The 25,914-nt window shown below is 39.2% G+C and overlaps 1 protein-coding gene across 1 annotated transcript in view; it reads left to right on the forward strand.

Annotated features, from left to right (window-relative positions):
- Positions 1-25,914, forward strand: part of TUBGCP6 (tubulin gamma complex associated protein 6) — a 379,035-nt gene that overhangs the window by 61,816 nt on the left and 291,305 nt on the right. Inside the window, exons 5-6 of the mRNA XM_053716637.1 lie at positions 11,103-11,276; positions 12,026-12,147. Coding sequence (XP_053572612.1) covers positions 11,103-11,276; positions 12,026-12,147 — 296 coding nt within the window. The remainder of the gene's footprint in view (positions 1-11,102; positions 11,277-12,025; positions 12,148-25,914) is intronic.

The raw sequence follows: 25,914 nt of genomic DNA on the forward strand, positions 1-25,914 counted from the left end.
AGCGTGCAGTGAATGTCAGAGGGATGTGAGGAGAGTATTGCCTATTGAATGCAGTGATCTCCTTCTACGGGGTCTATTTCATAAGGTTCTCTGTTATCGGTCGTAGAGATTCATCTCTTACCTCCCTTTTCAGATCGACGATATACTCTTATATTTACCATTTCCTCTACTGATTCTCGTTTCAGTACTGGTTTGGCTTTCTACAAACACGTAGATGAGTGTCCTGGGGTAAGTAAGTCTTATTTTCTGTGACACTCTAAGCTATGGTTGGGCACTTTATTTATAAAGTTCTAAATATATGTATTCAAACATTTATTTGCCTTGACTCAGAATGTTCAACTTTCCTTATTTCCAGACAGTCAGTTTCATATTTGGGATTATGCTTTAAATTATCATATTTTGTCTTACCTCAAAAATTTGACTTTTTTCCCTGTGGGCTGTTAGGCTCGCGGGGGCTGAAAATGCTTCATTTTATTGCGTCATTTTTGGCGCGGATTTTTTTGGCGCAAAAATTCATTTCCGTTTCCGGCGTCATACGTGTCGCCGGAAGTTGCGTCATTTTTTGACGTTATTTTGCGCCAAAAATGTCGGCGTTCCGGATGTGGCGTCATTTTTGGCGCCAAAAGCATTTAGGCGCCAAATAATGTGGGCGTCTTATTTGGCGCCAAAAAATATGGGCGTCGCTTTTGTCTCCACATTATTTCAGTCTCATTTTCTTTTGCTTCTGGTTGCTAGAAGCTTGATGTTTGGCATTTTTTTCCCATTCCTGAAACTGTCTTATAAGGAATTTGATTTATTTTGCTTTATATGTTGTTTTTTCTCTTACATATTGCAAGATGTCTCACGTTGCATCTGAGCCAGAAGATACTACAGGAAAACCACTGCCTGCTGGATCTACCAAAGCTAAGTGTATCTGCTGTAAACTTTTGGTAGCTATTTCTCCAGCTGTTGTTTGTAATAATTGTCATGACAAACTTGTTAAAGCAGATAATATTTCCTTTAGTGATGTACCATTGCCTGTTGCAGTTCCCTCAACATCTAAGGTGCAGAATGTTCCTGATAACATAAGAGATTTTGTTTCTGAATCCATAAAGAAGGCTTTGTCTGTTATTTCTCCTTCTAGTAAACGTAAAAAGTCTTTTAAATCTTCTCTCTCTACAGATGAATTTTTAAATGAACACCATCATTCTGATTCTTTGGACTCTTCTAGTTCAGAGGATTCTGTCTCAGAGATTGATGCTGATAAACCTTCATATTTATTTAAGATGGAATTTATTCGCTCTTTACTTAAAGAAGTACTAATTGCTTTAGAAATAGAGGATTCTAGTCCTCTTGATACTAATTCTATACGTTTGGATAAGGTTTTTAAAGCTCCTGCGGTTATTCCAGAAGTCTTTCCTGTTCCTAATGCTATTTCTGCAGTAATTGCTAAGGAATGGGATAAATTGGGTAATTCATTTACTCCTTCTAAACGTTTTAAGCAATTATATCCTGTTCCGCCTGACAGGTTAGAATTTTGGGACAAAATCCCTAAAGTTGATGGGGCTATTTCTACCCTTGCTAAACGTACTACCATTCCTACGTCAGATGGTACCTCGTTTAAGGATCCTTTAGATAGAAAAATTGAATCTTTTCTAAGAAAAGCTTATCTATGTTCAGGTAATCTTCTTAGACCTGCTATATCATTGGCTGATGTTGCTGCAGCTTCAACTTTTTGGTTGGAAACTCTAGCGCAACAAGTAACAAATCGTGATTCTCATGATATTATTATTCTTCTCCAGCATGCTAATAATTTCATCTGTGATGCCATTTTTGATATTATTAGAGTTGATGTTAGATTTATGTCTCTGGCTATCTTAGCCAGAAGAGCTTTATGGCTTAAGACTTGGAATGCTGATATGGCTTCTAAATCAACTCTACTTTCCATTTCTTTCCAGGGAAACAAATTATTTGGTTCTCAGTTGGATTCTATTATTTCAACTGTTACTGGTGGGAAAGGAACTTTTTTACCACAGGATAAAAAGTCTAAAGGTAAAAACAGGGCTAACAATCGTTTTCGTTCCTTTCGTTTCAACAAAGAACAAAAGCCTGATCCTTCGTCCTCAGGAGCAGTTTCAGTTTGGAAACCATCTCCAGTCTGGAATAAATCCAAGCCTGCTAGAAAGGCAAAGCCTGCTTCTAAGTTCACATGAAGGTACGGCCCTCATTCCAGTTCAGCTGGTAGGGGGCAGGTTACGTTTTTTCAAAGAAATTTGGATCAAATCTGTTCACAATCTTTGGATTCAGAACATTGTTTCAGAAGGGTACAGAATTGGTTTCAAGATGAGACCTCCTGCAAAGAGATTTTTTCTTTCCCATGTCCCAGTAAATCCAGTGAAAGCTCAAGCATTTCTGAATTGTGTTTCAGATCTAGAGTTGGCTGGAGTAATTATGTCAGTTCCAGTTCCGGAACAGGGGATGGGGTTTTATTCAAATCTCTTCATTGTACCAAAGAAGGAGAATTCCTTCAGACCAGTTCTGGATCTAAAATTATTGAATCGTTATGTAAGGATACCAACGTTCAAGATGGTAACTGTAAGGACTATATTGCCTTTTGTTCAGCAAGGGAATTATATGTCCACAATAGATTTACAGGATGCATATCTGCATATTCCGATTCATCCAGATCATTATCAGTTCCTGAGATTCTCTTTTCTAGACAAGCATTACCAATTTGTGGCTCTACCGTTTGGCCTTGCTACAGCTCCAAGAATTTTCACAAAGATTCTCGGTGCCCTTCTGTCTGTAATCAGAGAACAGGGTATTGTGGTATTTCCTTATTTGGACGATATCTTGGTACTTGCTCCGTCTTTACATTTAGCAGAGTCTCATACGAATCGACTTGTGTTGTTTCTTCAAGATCATGGTTGGAGGATCAATTTACCAAAAAGTTCTTTGATTCCTCAAACAAGGGTAACCTTTCTGGGTTTCCAGATAGATTCAGTGTCCATGACTCTGTCTTTAACAGACAAGAGACGTCTAAAATTGATTACAGCTTGTCGAAACCTTCAGTCACAATCATTCCCTTCGGTAGCCTTATGCATGGAAATTCTAGGTCTTATGACTGCTGCATCGGACGCGATCCCCTTTGCTCATTTTCACATGCGACCTCTTCAGCTCTGTATGCTGAACCAATGGTGCAGGGATTACACGAAGATATCTCAATTAATATCTTTAAAACCGATTGTTCGACACTCTCTAACGTGGTGGACAAATCACCATCATTTAATTCAGGGGGCTTCTTTTGTTCTTCCGACCTGGACTGTAATTTCAACAGATGCAAGTCTCACAGGTTGGGGAGCTGTGTGGGGATCTCTGACGGCACAAGGAGTTTGGGAATCTCAGGAGGTGAGATTACCGATCAATATTTTGGAACTCCGTGCAATTTTCAGAGCTCTTCAGTTTTGGCCTCTTCTGAAGAGAGAATCGTTCATTTGTTTTCAGACAGACAATGTCACAACTGTGGCATACATCAATCATCAAGGAGGGACTCACAGTCCTCTGGCTATGAAAGAAGTATCTCGAATTTTGGTTTGGGCGGAATCCAGCTCCTGTCTAATCTCTGCGGTTCATATCCCAGGTGTAGACAATTGGGAAGCGGATTATCTCAGTCGCCAAATGTTGCATCCGGGCGAATGGTCTCTTCACCCAGAGGTATTTCTTCAGATTGTTCTATTGTGGGGGCTCCCAGAGATAGATCTGATGGCCTCTCATCTAAACAAGAAACTTCCCAGGTATCTGTCCAGATCCCGGGATCCTCAGGCGGAGGCAGTGGATGCATTATCACTTCCTTGGAAGTATCATCCTGCCTATATCTTTCCGCCTCTAGTTCTTCTTCCAAGAGTAATCTCCAAGATTCTGAGGGAATGCTCGTTTGTTCTGCTAATAGCTCCGGCATGGCCTCACAGGTTTTGGTATGCGGATCTTGTCCGGATGGCATCTTGCCAGCCATGGACTCTTCCGTTAAGACCAGACCTTCTGTCACAAGGTCCTTTTTTCCATCCGGATCTGAAATCCTTAAATTTAAAGGTATGGAGATTGAACGCTTGATTCTTGGTCATAGAGGTTTCTCTGACTCCGTGATTAATACTATGTTACAGGCTCGTAAATCTGTATCTCGAGAAATATATTATAGAGTCTGGAAGACTTATATTTCATGGTGTCTTTCTCATCATTTTTCTTGGCATTCTTTTAGAATACCGAGAATTTTACAATTTCTTCAGGATGGTTTGGATAAGGGTTTGTCCGCAAGTTCTTTGAAAGGACAAATCTCTGCTCTTTCTGTTCTTTTTCACAGAAAGATTGCTATTCTTCCTGATATTCATTGTTTTGTACAAGCTTTGGTTCGTATAAAACCTGTCATTAAGTCAATTTCTCCTCCTTGGAGTTTGAATTTGGTTCTGGGAGCTCTTCAAGCTCCTCCGTTTGAACCTATGTATTCATTGGACATTAAATTACTTTCTTGGAAAGTTTTGTTCCTTTTGGCCATCTCTTCTGCTAGAAGAGTTTCTGAATTATCTGCTCTTTCGTGTGAGTCTCCTTTTCTGATTTTTCATCAGGATAAGGCGGTGTTGCGAACTTCTTTTGAATTTTTACCTAAAGTTGTGAATTCCAACAACATTAGTAGAGAAATTGTGGTTCCTTCATTATGTCCTAATCCTAAGAATTCTAAGGAGAAATCATTGCATTCTTTGGATGTTGTTAGAGCTTTGAAATATTATGTTGAAGCTACGAAATCTTTCCGTAAGACTTCTAGTCTATTTGTTATCTTTTCCGGTTCTAGGAAAGGCCAGAAAGCTTCTGCCATTTCTTTGGCATCTTGGTTGAAATCTTTAATTCATCTTGCCTATGTTGAGTCGGGTAAAACTCCGCCTCAAAGAATTACAGCTCATTCTACTAGGTCAGTATCTACTTCCTGGGCGTTTAGGAATGAAGCTTCGGTTGACCAGATCTGCAAAGCAGCAACTTGGTCTTCTTTGCATACTTTTACTAAATTCTACCATTTTGATGTATTTTCTTCTTCTGAAGCAGTTTTTGGTAGAAAAGTTCTTCAGGCAGCGGTTTCAGTTTGAATCTTCTGCTTATGTTTTTTGTTAAACTTTATTTTGGGTGTGGATTATTTTCAGCAGGAATTGGCTGTCTTTATTTTATCCCTCCCTCTCTAGTGACTCTTGTGTGGAAAGATCCACATCTTGGGTAGTCATTATCCCATACGTCACTAGCTCATGGACTCTTGTTAATTACATGAAAGAAAACATAATTTATGTAAGAACTTACCTGATAAATTCATTTCTTTCATATTAACAAGAGTCCATGAGGCCCACCCTTTTTTGTGGTGGTTATGATTTTTTTGTATAAAGCACAATTATTCCAATTCCTTATTTTATATGCTTCGCACTTTTTCTTATCACCCCACTTCTTGGCTATTCGTTAAACTGATTTGTGGGTGTGGTGAGGGGTGTATTTATAGGCATTTTAAGGTTTGGGAAACTTTGCCCCTCCTGGTAGGAATGTATATCCCATACGTCACTAGCTCATGGACTCTTGTTAATATGAAAGAAATGAATTTATCAGGTAAGTTCTTTCATAAATTATGTTATTCTTACATTTGTTGCTCAGATAAATACATTTAAAGGGAAAGTCAAGTCAAAATTAAACGTCCATTTGTTTTGAGGACACTGGGTCCTGTTTCCCTGTATAGGAGGGCAAGGTGACAAAGTCTTCTCAGCCTAGGACATGTGCTCTCTTCTGGAATTTGTTTAAGCAAAAAGCTAAATATATTTGTTTTATTGGCCTCTGCCTTTTTATTAGAAGAATAAATACATTTTGATGTTTCTTCTGGAGTACAAGTGATTGAGAATAATCCTGGGTTATCTCATAGTCTTACTAACCATAGTTAATATATAGTAACATAGTAGATGAGATGAGGTTGAAAGAAGACGGAAGTCCATTCAGTTCAACCTATACAGATCCTGCCTAATTTACAATAAAAGATCCAATAGAGTTTAACTTAATCCCATTAAAAAGGTGACACATTTAACACAAGCAATCATATCCCTGAATTCTGTTTCTAGGAAGAAATGTATCTAAGCATTAGGAGAGTAAATATTCCTTCCTCTAGCATTAAATTGTGACCTCTTGTCACAAACAATTTCCTTAGAATAAACAGAGCTTCCGCTAACTCTGTATATGGACCTTGAATATATTTATATAAAGTAATCATATCACCTCTCAAGCACATTTTTTTTTCTTGAGAACACAGACCCAGTTTGGCTAACCTCTCCTCATAGCTTAAATTCTCCATTCCCCTTATTAGCTTAGTGGCCCTTTTCTGAACGTTTTCTAACTCTGCAATGTCATTTTTTGAGTCCCCAGAACTGCACTTCATACTCAAGGTGAGCTCTTACCAGTTATTTATATAGTGACAGAGGTATTCCTTCATCCCTTTCATCAATACCTCTTTTAATACATGCTAGTATTTTATTAGCCTTTGAAGCCACTGCCCTGCATTGTGAACCTATTTTTAGCGTATCCATAAGTACACCCAAATCCCTTTCCTCCTCTGTTTTGCTAAATCTAGTCCCATTTAAATAATAAGTTGCCTGCTTATTTTTACGTCCAAAATGTAGAACCTTGCATTTTCCAGTATTGAATCTTATTTTCCGTTTACCAGCCCATTCTTCCAATTTTTGTAAATCCCCTAGCAAAGCGATTTCATCCTGCATTGACCTAATGGCCTTACACAATTTTGTATCAGCTGCAAAAATAGAGATATTGCTATTTTAATCTTTGCTCCAAGTCATTAATAATTTTTTTTAAAAAGAACAGGGCCCAGTTCTGATCCCTGGGGGACTCCACTGACCACCTTAGTCCATTCTGAGTACGATCTATTTATTACTACTCGTTGTTCCCTGTCTTTTATCCAGTTATTTATCCATGAGGTAACATTTTCAGTTATTCCCAGTCCCTTCATTTTGTAAATTAATCTTGCATCAAAAGCCTTTGCAAAATCCAAGTATATCTGATTCTCCTTTATTTATATTTTACTTACTTCCTCAGAATCTAATTAGATTAGTTTGATCTATTTCTCATGAAAACATGCTAATTTGAACTCCATAATCTTGTTTACATGAATATACTCCTCAATATAGTCCTTTCAAGTATCTTCGCCACTATTGATGTCAGACTAACTGGTCTATAGCTTCCTGAATCAGCCCTGCTTCCCTTTTTAAAAAGTGGCACCACATCCGCTTTAAGCCAGTCCTGGGGTACTATGCCTGAGGATGAGTCTTGAGTATTCTGTTAGTGTGGTCTACAGGCGATTTTGCCTTAGGTAATTAACACATTTTGTTAGGGTTATCCATGTCCCATGGTAGTACTCTTAATATATCATTTATATTGTTTTGAATAAATGCCTTTGTTGTTTCTGATTTATTAATTGGTCATGGGAAATATTATTTTCTTTCTCACTATAGGAAGAATTTGATTAAAGGGATATTGTCTCAAAATAAACTTTCTCCAACATAGGTGTGTCCGGTCCACGGCGTCATCCTTACTTGTGGGATATTCTCTTCCCCAACAGGAAATGGCAAAGAGCCCAGCAAAGCTGGTCACATGATCCCTCCTAGGCTCCGCCTACCCCAGTCATTCTCTTTGCCGTTGTACAGGCAACATCTCCACGGAGATGGCTTAGAGTTTTTTAGTGTTAAAAATGGGAGTGATTCATCCTGTTCCATTAAGAGAACAAGGGATGGGGTTCTACTCCAATCTGTTTATAGTTCCCAAGAAAGAGGGAACGTTCAGACCAATCTTAGATCTCAAGATCTTAAACAAGTTTCTCAAGGTTCCATCGTTCAAGATGGAAACCATTCGAACAATTCTTCCTTCCATCCAGGAAGGTCAATTCATGACCACGGTGGATTTAAAGGATGCGTATCTACATATTCCTATCCACAAGGAACATCATCGGTTCCTGAGGTTCGCATTCCTGGACAAACATTACCAGTTCGTGGCGCTTCCTTTCGGATTAGCCACTGCTCCAAGGATTTTCACAAAGGTACTAGGGTCCCTTCTAGCTGTGCTAAGACCAAGGGGCATTGCTGTAGTACCTTACTTGGACGACATTCTGATTCAAGCGTCGTCCCTTCCTCAAGCAAAGGCTCACACGGACATTGTCCTGGCCTTTCTCAGATCTCACGGATGGAAAGTGAACGTGGAAAAGAGTTCTCTATCTCCGTCAACAAGGGTTCCCTTCTTGGGGACCATAATAGACTCCTTAGAAATGAGGATTTTTCTGACAGAGGCCAGAAAAACAAAACTTCTAGACTCTTGTCGGATACTTCATTCCGTTCCTCTTCCTTCCATAGCTCAGTGCATGGAAGTGATCGGGTTGATGGTAGCGGCAATGGACATAGTTCCTTTTGCACGCATTCATCTAAGACCATTACAACTGTGCATGCTCAGTCAGTGGAATGGGGACTATACAGACTTGTCTCCGAAGATACAAGTAAATCAGAGGACCAGAGACTCACTCCGTTGGTGGCTGTCCCTGGACAACCTGTCACGAGGGATGACATTCCGCAGACCAGAGTGGGTCATTGTCACGACCAACGCCAGTCTGATGGGCTGGGGCGCGGTCTGGGGATCCCTGAAAGCTCAGGGTCTTTGGTCTCGGGAAGAATCTCTTCTACCGATAAATATTCTGGAACTGAGAGCGATATTCAATGCTCTCAAGGCTTGGCCTCAGCTAGCGAGGGCCAAGTTCATACGGTTTCAATCAGACAACATGACAACTGTTGCGTACATCAACCATCAGGGGGGAACAAGGAGTTCCCTGGCGATGGAAGAAGTGACCAAAATCATTCTATGGGCGGAGTTTCACTCCTGCCACCTGTCTGCTATCCACATCCCAGGAGTGGAAAATTGGGAAGCGGATTTTCTGAGTCGTCAGACATTGCATCCGGGGGAGTGGGAACTCCATCCGGAAATCTTTGCCCAAGTCACTCAGCTGTGGGGCATTCCAGACATGGATCTGATGGCCTCTCGTCAGAACTTCAAAGTTCCTTGCTACGGGTCCAGATCCAGGGATCCCAAGGCGGCTCTAGTGGATGCACTAGTAGCACCTTGGACCTTCAAACTAGCTTATGTGTTCCCGCCGTTTCCTCTCATCCCCAGGCTGGTAGCCAGGATCAATCAGGAGAGGGCGTCGGTGATCTTGATAGTTCCTGCGTGGCCACGCAGGACTTGGTATGCAGATCTGGTGAATATGTCATCGGCTCCACCTTGGAAGCTACCTTTGAGACGAGACCTTCTTGTTCAGGGTCCGTTCGAACATCCGAATCTGGTTTCACTCCAGCTGACTGCTTGGAGATTGAACGCTTGATCTTATCGAAGCGAGGGTTCTCAGATCCTGTTATCGATACTCTTGTTCAGGCCAGAAAGCCTGTAACTAGAAAGATTTACCACAAAATTTGGAAAAAATATATCTGTTGGTGTGAATCTAAAGGATTCCCTTGGGACAAGGTTAAGATTCCTAGGATTCTATCCTTCCTTCAAGAAGGATTGGAAAAAGGTTTATCTGCAAGTTCCCTGAAGGGACAGATTTCTGCCTTGTCTGTGTTACTTCACAAAAAGCTGGCCGCTGTGCCAGATGTTCAAGCTTTTGTTCAGGCTCTGGTTAGAATTAAGCCTGTTTACAAACCTTTGACTCCTCCTTGGAGTCTCAATTTAGTTCTTTCAGTTCTTCAGGGGGTTCCGTTTGAACCCTTGCATTCCGTTGATATTAAGTTATTATCTTGGAAAGTTTTGTTTTTAGTTGCAATTTCTTCTGCTAGAAGAGTTTCAGAATTATCTGCTCTGCAGTGTTCTCCTCCTTATCTGGTGTTCCATGCAGATAAGGTGGTTTTACGTACTAAACCTGGTTTTCTTCCAAAAGTTGTTTCTAACAAAAACATTAACCAGGAGATTATCGTACCTTCTCTGTGTCCGAAACCAGTTTCGAAGAAGGAACGTTTGTTGCACAATTTGGATGTTGTTCGCGCTCTAAAAATTCTATTTAGATGCTACAAAGGATTTTAGACAAACATCTTCCTTGTTTGTTGTTTATTCCGGTAAAAGGAGAGGTCAAAAAGCAACTTCTACCTCTCTCTCTTTTTGGATTAAAAGCATCATCAGATTGGCTTACGAGACTGCCGGACGGCAGCCTCCCGAAAGAATCACAGCTCATTCCACTAGGGCTGTGGCTTCCACATGGGCCTTCAAGAACGAGGCTTCTGTTGATCAGATATGTAGGGCAGCGACTTGGTCTTCACTGCACACTTTTACCAAATTTTACAAGTTTGATACTTTTGCTTCTTCTGAGGCTATTTTTGGGAGAAAGGTTTTGCAAGCCGTGGTGCCTTCCATTTAGGTGACCTGATTTGCTCCCTCCCTTCATCCGTGTCCTAAAGCTTTGGTATTGGTTCCCACAAGTAAGGATGACGCCGTGGACCGGACACACCTATGTTGGAGAAAACAGAATTTATGTTTACCTGATAAATTACTTTCTCCAACGGTGTGTCCGGTCCACGGCCCGCCCTGGTTTTTTTAATCAGGTCTGATAATTTATTTTCTTTAACTACAGTCACCACGGTACCATATGGTTTCTCCTATGCAAATATTCCTCCTTAACGTCGGTCGAATGACTGGGGTAGGCGGAGCCTAGGAGGGATCATGTGACCAGCTTTGCTGGGCTCTTTGCCATTTCCTGTTGGGGAAGAGAATATCCCACAAGTAAGGATGACGCCGTGGACCGGACACACCGTTGGAGAAAGTAATTTATCAGGTAAACATAAATTCTGTTTTCTTCTTTGTAGTACAGGAAAAGGAGGGGTATTTGTACGAGGGGTGTTGGTTTGGTGATTTTCATTATTTCTTGGGAGAGTTTACAAAGCGATATACTTAATTAGTAAAAATAAATAAATAAAAAGAAATAAGTATATATTATGTTGCCACTTCTGTGAAAAATAAATTAACTGGTAAGTCCTATTTTAATGCTTAGTAACTTTTCGTTTGTTGATTTCTAGCTTCTACAAGCCTTTGTAGTTAAACAAGGAATATATATATCAGGGACATCTCCTGAGAACATCGGTAATCTCTTGTCACAAATCGGTGAATGTGGAACCTATTATACCAGACTGAGTCGGTTTTCACTACAGACGGTTTTGGATTCATCAAACAGTAAAGGACTGGTTTTCCAGGTATTGTTAAAACATTTATTATGTCCTATGTTTAAAAATAAAAGTTATATCTTTCCCTTTTAAATCGGTGCTTTGGGTTAAATTATGGCAAATAAGACAAAATACATTTTTCATGGTCCCGATATTACATGAGGAGGTGAGTAATGGTCATAGCATATTTCTCCTTGTCCATGTTAAGGTTGATGTTATATTGTTTGTTTAGGGTGTCATGAAGCAGACTACTACTGATAACTTTGAAAAACATGTATCCAACACCAGCAGCACTTCATAGATTAAAAAGACCTTTATTATATTTCAACTCGGTCACGTACAAAGCAACCTTTTGATCACCTTGGTCTTCGCACCTAGGTGCTCGACATGTTGCTTTGTATGTGACCCTGTTGAAATATAATAAAGGTATATTTAATGTATTAAGCTCTGCTGCTGTTGGACACATGATTGAAGGTTTGGCAGCAACCCTGTTACAGCAGCGCTACTCACTCAGGAGATAGTATTTTTCCTTGATGGAACTTTGAAAAACAGACATTTGAAAGCAGACGTAGTACAAACAAAACGATGTACAGCAATATTTTTGTTTAAAATCTTAACCCATGCGCTTATTCAACTTGATATGTTGAGTTCTTGCTTTATTTTATCTCTGTTTCATTTAATATATCCAGTAATATTTAAATAAATGTAAAGTGACACTACCCACTAATAATACATGATGTTGTTACAGTGGTTTTCATTGTTACCTTTTCTATTTATAGGCTTTTACAAGTGGCCTAAGGAAATATCTGCACTATTACAGGGCATGTGTTTTATCAACACCTGGATCTTTAACCCTTCTAACTATCGGCTTTCTGTTCAGGAAACTAGGACGTCAGTTAAGGTGATTTTATCATTTTTTTTATTCATACAGCCCCTCTGTCTTTCGCCCCAAACTTTCTCACTTTGTTTCTCTCTCTTTGACTCTCTTCCTCTAACTCTATCTTTTTGACTATTTAATATTTTATATATGGAATAGCAATTTAAGCAATATAGTGCAAATGATCTGCATACAAAATAAATGTTTTAAAGCATTTAAAACTGCTATTTATTTTTTTAGCAAACTGTTGTCCAGAGCAAGCACACCCCTCTTTGAAAGCCTCTTTAATGTTGTTTATCCTTTTGCCAGTTAGAGGCAACTTTATTAGCTTCTGTGCATATCACATATCAAGCAACCACTGTGAAGCATGTAGGAGCTCAGGGGTTTGAATTTGACAGAATGCACTCCAGTCTCCAGACTCTCCGGGCAGTGGAAAAACTACAAGTTTCAAATTCAATTGCAGAAAAAGCAGGCAATAATAAATAACAACAATGTATTGCACAGTTATATCACTATGTGTAGTTAAACTTTTTGGGCTAGATTATTATTACCAGTAAACGCGTTTACTTGAGCACAATTGAATTTAATGTGCATCGAGTTAGCATGACTTCAAAGCTCTAGATTTGATGTCTCCTAGCAAGCCTAATAAGAGTGCTCATTTAACGACCGCCGATGTACAGAGTACATCAGTGGTCATTAAGGGGTTAATTATGTCTAAGTATTACACCTGGATCATGTTTAAAAATATTATTCAAACACTGCCATCTAGTGGACATATTTTAATATTACAGCCTTTAAAAATGAAAAACATTTTCAAATATAGGTAGCCCTTGTTTTGCACCAGTTCATAATAATAGTGCCTGTTTCAAGCGATCACGTGACCACTATTGAGGAAATTTTTCCACAGGCTTCATAACTGAAAACAAAAGATTTGCCGAAGATTTTTTGCTACTTGCATTTATATTACAGCACTGTAATACTGTGTCAGCACATAAGTAGTTTGCCATTCATTTTCTTTATTAAAGGGACATAAAACCCATTTTTTTTTTCTTTCATGATTTAGATGGAACATAAAATTTTAAACAACTTTCTAATATAATTCTATTATCAAATTGTCTTAGTTTTCTTGTTATCCTTTGTGGAAAAGCAGAAATGTAAGCTCAAGAGTGTGCACGTGTCTTCAGCACTATATAGCAGCAGTTTTGCAACAATGTTTTACATTAGCAGGGGCACTAGATGGCAGCACTATTTCCTGTCATGTAGTGCTTCAGGCATGTGCACGCTACCTACCTAGGTATCTCTTCAACAGACAATAACATGAGAATGAAAAAAATTTGATAATAGAAGTACATTAGAAACTTTTTAAAAATTGTATCCTCTATCTGAATCATGAAAGAACATTTTTGGGTTTAATGTCCCTTTAAAGGGCCAGGTTAGTGAACTGAAAAGGTAGTAACATATTAAAAATATTTTTCCATGGTGTCCTTTTTGATATTGAAGCTAACAGGAAGTGTATGTTTGTGTGCATGCTAAAAAAAATTATTCCCACTGCCTTATTGGTGGATAGCTACATGCCTTGTAAGCATAAAAACTATTTTTATTTTGTTGTTTTCTTTCTAATGACACAGTGAGTCCACGGATCATCTAAAATTACTATTGGGAATATCACTCCTGGCCAGCAGGAGGAGGCAAAGAGCACCACAGTAAAACTTAAATATCTCTTCCCTACCCACAATCCCTAGTCATTCTCTTTGCCTGCAGTGTAAGGAGGAGGTGAAGTTTAGGTGTCTGATAAGAAGTTTTTCTACAATCAAGTTTTTATTATTTTAAAGCAGAGCAGGTTTGCTCTGATCTTTCCTGGGGTCTAGCCGTAGTCCACATCAGTCTCTTCAGTAGGGCAGTGGTGGCTTTTGAGCACTTGGGAACTTGTGGGGTACAATCCTCACTGCCCTACTGATGAGGAACCCACACATTTATTAGCTAGAAGTAACTCTAGTTGTGAAGATGAACCAGTAGTTAAACCTAAGGGAATTATACGCAATCAGAGTAACTATTTACCTAGAGGAAATAAAATCACAAGACCAGAGCCAATTATCACCAGGCTACAGAGCCGTGCTGGCAAATCAGATACCTTAACTTTATCCGAAGCTAGAGCAATTGAATTCCTCACTGATACTGAGGAGGATATTGGTTTTGCCAGCACAAGTGCTCCTACCCATACCAATACTACACAAGAACAGGATTTTCATCAGGCCACCTATGTCAGGGAAGGAGGAGGAAGCGCACACAGAGGAAGAGGGCGCCCGCAAGAAGGGAAAGGGGTTTCAGCAACAGATATCAGATCTAAAAGTCATTAATTTATCCAACAAAGTGTTGTCTAAAACAGCATTAGAAGTCTTGACCTTGGTCCTTGGTTTTGTACCTACTAAGAAATTTAATCTGTTTGAAACAATTGTAGATGTGAATAGGTTAGTTAGGGATCTCACTCTCAAAAAGTTTTTTTTGTAAAGATAACTCAAACAATGAACCAGATTTAGATTTACCATCTATCACTAATGATTTAATCTTAAATTCCCTCCCTAAAATGTAAGACTTTTTCAATTTCTCAGAAAGCTGCGACTATTTATCCTTATTGGATTTGAGTGAAAATCCAGATTTGGATATTACTTCATGAGTAGTCATGGCAGTTTTAAACCCCGTTCCATATTTTATCCAGTGAGGGACAGGGGTCTCTTTCTTGAAGCGTTCCACCATAGAGTAGAGGAGGATCTCATTAAATTATCCAGAGAGCATAACAATGGCCATTCGAATCTTAAGCCTGAATTCCAGCGAGCACTATCTTCTTTAATTGCTGATGATAGTATAGTTATCAAACAGGCGGACAAAGGTGGCTCTATTGTTGTCCTCAATAAAGAATTTTACATTGCAGAAGCTAATAGGCAACTCAGTGATACTGATGTTTACATCAGATTGCCAGGAAATCCTACTGACAGATTTAAGGGTCAACTCTTAGACATCTTAGATGATGAATTGTATGAGGGTCTAATTGATCTTGACACTTACAACTTTCTTTTGGTCTCTAGTCCGGTGACCCCTATTTTCCTTCACCTCCCCAAGGTTCATAAATCCTTGGAGGAGGTGAGGGGAAGACCCATTGTTTCCGGAATAGGCTCCCTTTTGGAGAATTTATCTTCATGGGTTGAGTCTCTTCTGTTACCTCTTGTTTATCAACTTCCATCCTATTTGAAAGATACCAAACATTTGCTTTCAAATTTGGATGGTTTGGAATGGAATGAGAACTCCTCCTGGCTTACCATAGACGTTATGGGGCTCCATTCAGCTATCCCACATCATTTAGGGATTGAAGCGGTAGATATATTCCTTTTAAAACACAGTGATTAGGGTTCTTTATTTTCTCCTCAAACATAACTTCTTTCAATTTGAGGGTGAGTTTTTTCTCCAGAGACGTGGGACCGCGATGGGCGTGAAATTTGCGCCGGCCTATGCCAATATTTACATGGGCATTTGGGAAAGGTCCCACGTCTGGAGAGAAGAACCCCTTCAGGGAGTTTATACAAATGTATAAACGCTACATAGATGACCTCCTCCTTATTTGGTTTGGTACAGAGCAGGAAGCTCTCAAGTTTATTGAATTCCTAAATTGTAATGAGTTTGGCTTAGATTTCACACACCAATATCATAAAACTAATATGCTTGGGGGGCGGAGCCGGCCATCGAAGTGAATGGCTGCACTTTAAGTGAGCTCCTGCTGGATGCCCTAATAAAGGAGGAATTGTGCCTCAAAATGCACCCAAATTGATCCCAAACAGGCACAATCACCCACTGCAGAGGACACATGTAGATGTGAGCTGGGATTGAGGCCTGAAAAGCAACTTTGCATACCACTCCGTTTTTGCTGGACTGGCTAAAAAATCTAGTCCCCGGCTTCAGCTGCGGCTTACATCTCAACACTGCAAAAACTGCTCAATCCACCCTTCTACCTCCAGATTTCATTCTGGGAGCTACACAAGCAAAGGAAGCCCAATCCTGGACCTTATTATCTGCAGTTTGTACCAAGAAATATGAAAATAAACTTGGGCCTACCACGTGGGTGAGATTGAAGCATGAAGCAATGAAGTAAGTGAAACCACACACTATACCACCTCTCAATCACCCAGCATAATAATAATATGATTACCTATATAATCTACAAGCAAATCGTATGCTGGCATTATACAGTAATAGAGCACGGTTTCATAGCAGATGCATAACTGTATTTTTCAACACACTCAAAGCTCTTTTCAAAGGACTTTCTTAGTTGTCATACAACAAAATCTCTCACTTACTGCTGTTCCTGAGCTGCTCCTGACAGGGGCCCTTGACTTGGCTGAAATACCACCTCTATTAAATTTGCTATATACCACCATTGTGGGCTGCTGCCAGAGAGAAGAAAAAAAAAAAAAAAAAAAAGAGAGAGCAATAAAGAGAATGTCTCCTAAGAAACTGAACAAACCAGGGAAAACCCTTAAAAGTCTTCACAGCACAACTACATCATTGAACAATTTTTTTAAGCCTCTGGAATCTTCAGATCCCTGCATTGACATTTCAGACCCTGTACCATCCCTGTCTCAGGCTGCTTTGGCGCCAGAAACTGAAATGGCGGAACCTATGCTAGTACCAAAGTCTTTTCTGGAATCAATTCCCTCTAAACAGGACTTCACAAACTTGATCACACAAGTTAAATCTTGTATCAAAGAAGAAATATCAGAGCTCCGGAAGCTGCACGAAATTGGGGACAGAGTTGAATCTTTAGAGGAGGATACTGAAATACACCAATCTGAAATATCAAATCTGGAGCAAAGTGTCCAAGCCCAGAATAATGTTATTCCACAACTTCAAGATAAACTTGAAGATATCGAGAACTGGAGCAGGAGACAAAATCTGAGAATCGGAGGAATACCGGAATCTATCGCACCTGATGTACTAGATGCCTATCTACAAGGCCTCTTTCAGCACCTCGGGGGCCCCACCCTAACAACTCCTGTAGCTATGGACAGATTTCACAGAGCCTTAAGGCCCAGGCCCAAAGAAGGCCTACCTCCGAGAGATGTGATCATACGCTTCCGTGAATATTAGCAAAAAGAAGACATTATGAAACTGGCCAGAAACGCTGCCTCGCTATCATACCAACGATCTACCTTATCAATCTTTGCAGACCTTTCCCAAAGAACGCTACAAAGACGAAGGGAATTTGCCCCTCTGACGACCCTACAGAGGAAAAACAACACTCCCTACAGACGGGGCTTCCCGTGCCACATTCAACTTACTTGGGAAGGCCATAAGAAAACCTGCATGGACCCTGGTGACATAGAGGACTTTTGCAAAGAACTCAATCTCCCCAGGCCATGCCCAAACCCCCAAACCATTTAGGCCCAGAAAGTACTTCCCTCCTATACAAGAACCTAGACCTCAAAGAACCGCATGGCAGTCATCGACCACCAAAAAACAAAAGAAATCCTCCGACCTCCTGAAGGAAAATGGGTGAGATCTTTCTGATGCACTGGTATAGAAATCCTAATTTACAGCGCAATACTCATTGCCTTAATGTTTAGTTCATACTGTATTTTTTACAATGTTCTCTGTCAAGAGTTTAAGATTTTAAATCACCTCCAATTTAGGGATCTTTAATGCTTCCCCTTAAATTGTACTATATTTATCTAATTTCCCACCCCCCTCCATTTTGTACTATGCATTCTTGTATTGTTATATTCTTGTATTTCTCCTTGCATATCAATGCATGCCTATACATATATTTGTATACCTACTTATTCTCTAATCCAGATAATGGCCAACAAATGTCACTTATATGTAAGGTAGAATGCCATATGTTTTTTCTTACACCCCCTTGTGTATGTGCTGCATGTTCTACTGTTAGTTTAAAAAATGTTTTGTTAAAATTGTTTTATATGTTTACCACTCTTTTGAGATTTTTGAGTGAAACACCAACTCTACACATGTACTTACCCCTGCATAACCCATGGCCTCACAATTAATTGATCAGAAATTCAATATAATCTCCATCAACACCAAAGGGCTTAATTCTCCACATAAGAGATTCAAAGCCTTCCACGACTTAATACTCCAAGAGACTCATTTCAGAAGAGAGAAAGAACCTAAATACTTTTCATCTAATTACCCCATAATTTCATAGCAGCAACGTCCCAAAAAAACTAATGGTGTTAGCATTTTATTCCATAAATCCATCCCCTTTGAATTAATTCATAAAGACCAGGTTAAGGAAGGCAGGTACTTGGGAATTAGTGGATTGCTATTTGGCAAACCAATCACCTTAGTCAATGTTTATGCACCAAATACGAATCAGGCAACCTTTTTTCAAAACACTACTAATTCTATCATTACTTTCCTCAAAGGCCCATTAATACTAGCGGGTGACTTTAATTTACCTTTAAACCCTGCAATTGACAGTTCTAACTCACAATTAAATGACCTCACCAAAACTCACCATTCAATATGGGACAACTTCAATCTGTTGTCACTACACGACACATGGAGACACATATATCCCCACAAACACGACTACACTCTCTTCTCCAATCCTAATAGATACTACTCCAGGATAGATTATATTATGGCTGACCATATCGCAGTAATTAACCTCAAAGACTCCTGCATCATTCCTATCAGCTGGTCAGATCACTCTGCAGTGAGCAGCACGTTCACTTGGCCTTCAATTCCTAGACCATTTCAATGGAGATTGGATGAAGTTTTACTATCAGATCCCCTAATTAAAATAGATGTAGAGAAAGCCATAAAGGAATACTTCTCCCTAAATAGCACCCCTGACATTCCTCTGGGAACCCTTTGGGAGGCCCATAAATGCGTTATCAGAGGTATTCTGATAAAACATAAAGCCATTAAAAACAAACAAAACAAACAAAAATACTTGAAACTAACGCAGGACATCATTAAATTAGGCTACATCCATAAAAGACACCCGCTAGACGCGATAACACAAACAAAACTAGATCAAGCCAGAGCCCAACTTAATGACTATCTTGATATCAAAGCCCAAACCACTGCCTTCTTACTGAGACAAAAATTCCATACCCAAGGAAACAAACCTGGGAAATTACTAGCGAGGACCCTTAAACGCAAAACCATGCAGTCATATGTCCACTCACTCATTAACCGAAACTCTAAAACCATAGCAAACATTTTCCACAATTATTATTCCAAACTATACAACTTATTCCCAGACCGCCCTGACAAGAAACACAATGATAGTTGCGAATCATATCTCTCCCCTTTAAAGCTCCCCCAGGTTCACGCGGATCACCTTCAGTCCCTCACTGAACCATTCTCACTTCAGGAAATAGATAAGGCCATAAAATCACTCAAACAAGGATAAAGCCCTGGTCCAGACGGATTCAGTAATTTCTACTACAAAAAATTTAAAGGATTACTTTCTGTTATAATTTTTAAGCTAAACAACTAACATATTAAAGTTAATAAACATTAATTAAAACCTACTGACCTATATTTTCTCCAAAACGAAGTTTCATAACGTTCTAAAAGTTATATATTTTATTCGCCGATGATGTCACATTATCCTGCCCACTATTTTCAGCACTGCGTGTTCAAAATACTTAAACCAATAACTTTGTGTTTAAAGTGCCATTTTGAAACCTAGGTATTGTAAACGGATTGGTACAGAGCAAAGGATACCCACGGAGTGGGTTTGGAAAACAATTCAATTTGCAGACAAGATTTCTGATAAACGTTAGAGATATGTTAATGAAATGCTATTGATAAAAAGTGTATTTGGGGTAGTTAGTTAGTAACAGGCATAGAAAATATTTACTTACAGTGGCCCTTTAAGTCTTTGCTAATGCCGACACTTTTAAAACTTTACAATCAAATAGACTCCGATCACCCATTCCCAGAAAACATGCTAGAAGCATATATTACAGTGTTGCCTAAGCCAGGCAAACCATCAACTAACCCAGCCAACTTTTGCCCCATCTCGCTTCTCAATGTCGATCTCAAACTTTACTCTAAGATTCTAGCCAACAGACTAAACCCAATTCTCCCACACATAATACATACAGACCAAACCGGCTTTGTCCCAGCGAGGGAAGCAAAAGATAATACAGTAAAAGTTACCCACCTACTATACCACACACATCAACACCACATACCGGCTTTCTTTATCTACAGACGCAGAGAAGGCGTTTGACCCCCTAGACTGGACATTCCTACAACACACTTTACATAAGTTTGGTATCTCCAAAGATTTTATCTCAAAATTTTTAGCCCTTTATACCTCCCCGCCAGCAAAGGTCAAAGTCAACGGCCTTTTATCTAATAGCTTCAAAATCAGAAATGGAACGAGGCAGGGATGCCCACTTTCCCCCCTCCTGTTTGTCTTTTCGATGGAAATCTTAGCTACTAAACTACGAAATTCACCTGATATCGTAGGTATTAAAATTAAAAATTCAGAATTCAAATTGGCACTATTCGCCGACGACCTCCTAATGACCCTCACAGAACCACTCGGCTCCCTCTCGAAGGCACACTCTGTGCTCAAAGATTATGGTAAAGTATCCAATTTCTCAATTAATTTTGGGAAGTCGGAAATCCTTCCAATACATATCCCGCAAGCTGACCTTGCCAAAATAAGCACAATAGCCCCATTCACTGTCAACCCCTGCTCACTAAAATATCTAGGAACACAGCTCTCACCAGATCTCAAAGATCTAATCAAATTGAATTATGACTCACTCTTCTCATCCATCTTGACTAACATAACACAGTGGCTTCCTAAGCACATCTCTTGGCTAGGAAGGATCGGGCGGTGAAAATGACACTGCTACCGAAAATCCTTTATATCTTGCAAACAGTCCCGATACCCCTACCGAACACCATCCTACCAAAATTACAGTCCATAATAAACTCATATATATGGAAACGAAAACCCCAGAGAATCCCAAAATCAACACTTTACAGGCATCCTGATCAGGGAGGTCTGGGAGTACCCAATCTTCAAGATTACAGGACAGCAATTTATCTCAAGAATATTAGATTGGTGCTCTTATGAGGAACACCACCATAAACAATGGGTTCAACTAGAGCACGATTTATGTAATTTTCCCCAACTCGGCTCCCTTTGCTGGCTAGAAGGCCCTCACGATACCCTCATACATAACAATAAGCCTATCATTATAGAAACCCTCAAAGTTTGGAAAGAGCTACTTAAAAAAAAATGGATATTTCTTCAATGCCTTCCCCTTTAACTCCAATCCTCCACAATAAAAATTTTCAACTTGGCACCAATACTATACCACAAGGCCCATAAGATATACATCTTTTACTCCCGACTTACATGCTAGTAGAGGACAATAACCTACTACCTAAACAGAATATTGAACACTTAGGAGACGGATTCTTTACTAACTGGCTTGGTTACCATCAACTCGACCATTTCTCCTCCCCGAAAACGAAACTTACTAGAACCCTGACCCCATTTGAAAAACTATGCAGTTCAGCTTCCCCAATTCACCACATAGTCTCACTGACGTACAAATTAATAAACAAACCCAAAGCTGACAACCTCCCCTCCTTCACCAAGTCTTGGGATAAAGAATTACCCTTCTTAATACCGATCAGAGACTGGAATAGGATTTTTATAAATGTACACAAATCAGCTCATTCATCCAAACTGTTAGAAACTAATATTAAATTAATGACCAGATGGTACCTAACACCACAAAGATTGAAATACATATTCCCGAACTCATCCAACCGCTGCTGGAGATCATGTACACAAGAGGGAACATTATACCATTTTTGGGAGGCAGTAACACAGTATATACAACAAACCTTAGGAACTCCCATGCCTCTAGACCCACTAATATTTTTATTCCACCTCTATCCAAAGCTTCAGTCTAAAGCTCATAGAAAACTATGCCAGCTTATGATCAATAGTGCAAATCAATTGATCCCCCGCCTGTGGAAAAAGGACACTATCCCCACCATCCAAATATGGAAACAAGAAATACACAAAAACCTTAAATTAGAGAGATATCACTATCTGTTATCCAACACCTTAGATGTTTACTACGAAATAGTGTTTTTATGGGAATCTCGAATCCTACCATAAAGTTACAGTTCCAATTGAACAACTAAGGCCATGCCTTTAAACTTAATCTAAACATATAGACATTTTTTGGGGGCCTGGGGTTTAACTCATTTAATACAGACAAAGCCTTACACTCTTCTTACTAGGTCTGGTGTATTCACTCTCACAAACTTTGTTATTTTGTTGTTTGTTTGTTCATGTTATATAATTATTCATTGTTATTTAACGTAAATCTATGGTACTATTGTAGAGACTTTTTCAAGACCTACTCATTATGGGTAGTCCGGATTGAATACTTTAAAAATCATTGCCACTAATTCATAAGGACAATATAAGAACATGGACATTCTGGATTTTTTGGCAAATACAATGGAGCCTCTATTGTCTAAATTGTAAAAGCTTTTGTTACTGTCATGTTTATTCCAAATAAAAATTAACAAAACAAAAAAAAAACTAATATAGCTTATTTGGATGTCTCCCTAACGGGTAATCCTACCACCTCCAAAATTACTAGCACTCTCTATAGGAAGCCTATTTCTTCAAACACTACCTTGCAAGCCAGCAGTTGCCATCCTAGGCATACTGGCTTTGGAGTGGCCAAAGGTCACTTTATACGTATAAAACGTAATTGTTCAGAGGAATCGGACTTCATTGTAGAGAGAGAGAAGATGAAACAGGAACTTATTCAAAGGGGGTACAAACCTAAAACACTTAACAGAGCTCTATTAGAGGTTTCATGTCTGAATAGAGAGACACTTCTGGATGACCTTAATACTAAATCCAAAAATAGATTTGATAGATCAAAACCACTTTTTTCCACCACATTTAGCCCTCAATTTAATGACATCTGCACAATTATTTCTAAGCACTTGCCGATAGTCACAGCTGAAGACCGCCTCAAAGATTATGCAGGCAAGGGATGTAACTTTATCTCTAGGCGAGGTTGAACTTTAGGCAATTTAGTATCTCCCAGTGTTCTCAAAAAATCCAGGGAGAATCTGAGCAGCTGGCTAACAGTCAAGGGACACTTTAAGTGTCATTTTATAAAATGTATAGCATGCTCCTACACCAAAGTAGGTCCACAATTTCAATCAAGATATACACAGAAAGTATATAACCTTGACTGTTTCTCCAACTGCCGGACCCCCTTTGTGGTCTATTTAATAGAATGCACCCACTGTGAATTACAATATACCGGCTGTTCCACCCATGAAGTAAGGGTGAGAATAAGAGAACATCTTAATGATATTAGTAATGGCAGAGAAGTATCTGATTTGGCAAGACATTTTATACACAGCCACGCTCAAAATGTATCTACTTTCAGTTGGCAAGTAACCGAACATGTCCACCCTAAAGTAAGGGGGGGGGTGACAGGATAAATAGACTTCTCCACAGAGAGGCATTCTGGATCTTCCTTTTACAAACTAGGAGACCCAAGGGATTTAATATAGATGGAAATATAATTAATTTGTGGCATCATTAACTAATGATTGAAATAATGTAGATCATGTAAACCATTCTATATTATTATTCTATTTTTTGATAAAATTCAAAATTAACTGCACTGAGCATTTTTTCATAAGAGGGCTTTAGTCTCTCATGTCTATAAAGAATTTATTATTAGTCTGTTATGTCAGTTTACATAATAATCTGCAGTATTGCTATGTTTATTTTTAAATTTACCTAAAGCATTTCTTGTGCTCTGCCCCTTTAAGCATGTGGTGCTATTAAGTTCCAATTATGCAGCAGCCAATCATTTTGTTCTTAACAATATTTAAGTACCTGTGTTCCCTATGTTTATGAATAAGGCCTATCTTATCTTCTGCATCTTACTTTCCCTTTCCCATGTTTTGTATCCTGATCGTTTAATAAAGAATTTTCCGTTTTAATTGATTCTGTGCTTTGTACGACTCGCTGGTCTCTCTTTGCTCTTTGGATCTACAATCCTCACTGCACTTTCTCAAGATTTTGCTGCCTATACAGAATACCTGAGTATGCTTACTCAAATTCTTTATCCACAGGTCCATGTGAGGTATGGGATGCTCTCAAACCAAGTAAGCTACCCTGCTGCTAGTCAGATGGTTTTTAAGGTAAGTGCCATATTTATTTTTCTCCAACATAGGTGTGTCCGGTCCACGGTGTCATCCTTACTTGTGGGACACACTCTTCCCCAACAGGAAATGGCAAAGAGCCCAGCAAAGCTGGTCACATGATCCCTCCTAGGCTCCGCCTTCCCCAGTCATTCTCTTTGCCGTTGTACAGGCAACATCTCCACGGAGATGGCTTAGAGTTTTTTGGTGTTTAAATGTAGTTTTTATTCTTCAATCAAGAGTTTGTTATTTTAAAATAGTGCTGGTATGTACTATTTACTCTGAAACAGGAAAGAGATGAAGATTTCTGTTTGTAAGAGGAAAATGATTTTAGCAACCGTTACTGTTTCCACACAGGACTGTTGAGAGGAATTAACTTCAGTTGGGGGAAACAGTGAGCAGACTTTTGCTGCTTGAGGTATGACACATTTCTAACAAGACTCGGTAATGCTGGAAGCTGTCATTTTCCCTATGGGAACCGGTAAGCCATTTTCTTAGTTTAAGTAAAAGAATAAAGGGCTTCATTAGGGCTTAAAAAACTGGTAGACATTTTTCTGGGCTAAAACGATTACTTTACTAAGTATATTTGGCAGATTATTACTTTTAATAGTTGTTAAATCTTGGGGATTGTTTTAATAAAAACGGCAGGCACTGTATTGGACACCTTTTTCACTGGGGGCCTTTTCTAGTCATAGACAGAGCCTCATTTTCGCGCCTCTAATGCGCAGTTGTTTTTGGAAAGCATGGCATGCAGATGCATGTGTGAGGAGCTAAGAACCACTGAAAAAGCTTATAGAAGGCATCATTTGGTATCGTATTCCCCTCTGGGCTTGGTTGGGTCTCAGGAAAGCAGATACCTGGGACTGTATAGGGGTTAAATGTAAAAACGGCTCCGGTTCCGTTATTTTAAGGGTTAAAGCTTTCAAATTTGGTGTGCAATACTTTTAAGGCTTTAAGTTACTGTGGTGAAATTTTGGTGAAATTTGAACAATTCCTTCATACTTTTTCACATATTCAGTAATAAAGTGTGTTCAGTTTGAAATTTAAAGGGACAGTAACGGTTTTATTGTAAAACGTTTTTTGTGCTTTGTTGACAAGTTTAAGCCTGTTTAACATGTCTGAACCATCAGATAACGATGTTCTATATGTATGAAAGCCAATGTGTCTCCCCATTTAAATATATGTGATATATTTGTGTCATAATGTCCAAACAAAGTAGGGATAATAATGCCATAGATATGATATTGCCCAAGATGATTCCTCTAATGAGGGGAGTAAGCATGGTACTGCATCATCCCCTTCTGTGTCTACACCAGTTTTGCCCACACAAGAGGCCCCTAGTACATCTAGTGCGCCAATACTTATTACCATACAACAATTAATGGCTGTAATGGATAATTCTATTGCATGCATTTTTTCCAAAATGCCTACTTATCAGAGAAAGCGTGATTGCTCTGTTTTAAACACTGAAGAGCAAGAGGACGCTGATGATATCTGTTCTGACATACCCTCACACCTATCTGAAGGGGCCAGGAGGGAGGT

Source organism: Bombina bombina, chromosome 6 (assembly GCF_027579735.1).
Source record: "Bombina bombina isolate aBomBom1 chromosome 6, aBomBom1.pri, whole genome shotgun sequence".
NCBI classification, from domain to species: domain Eukaryota; kingdom Metazoa; phylum Chordata; class Amphibia; order Anura; family Bombinatoridae; genus Bombina; species Bombina bombina.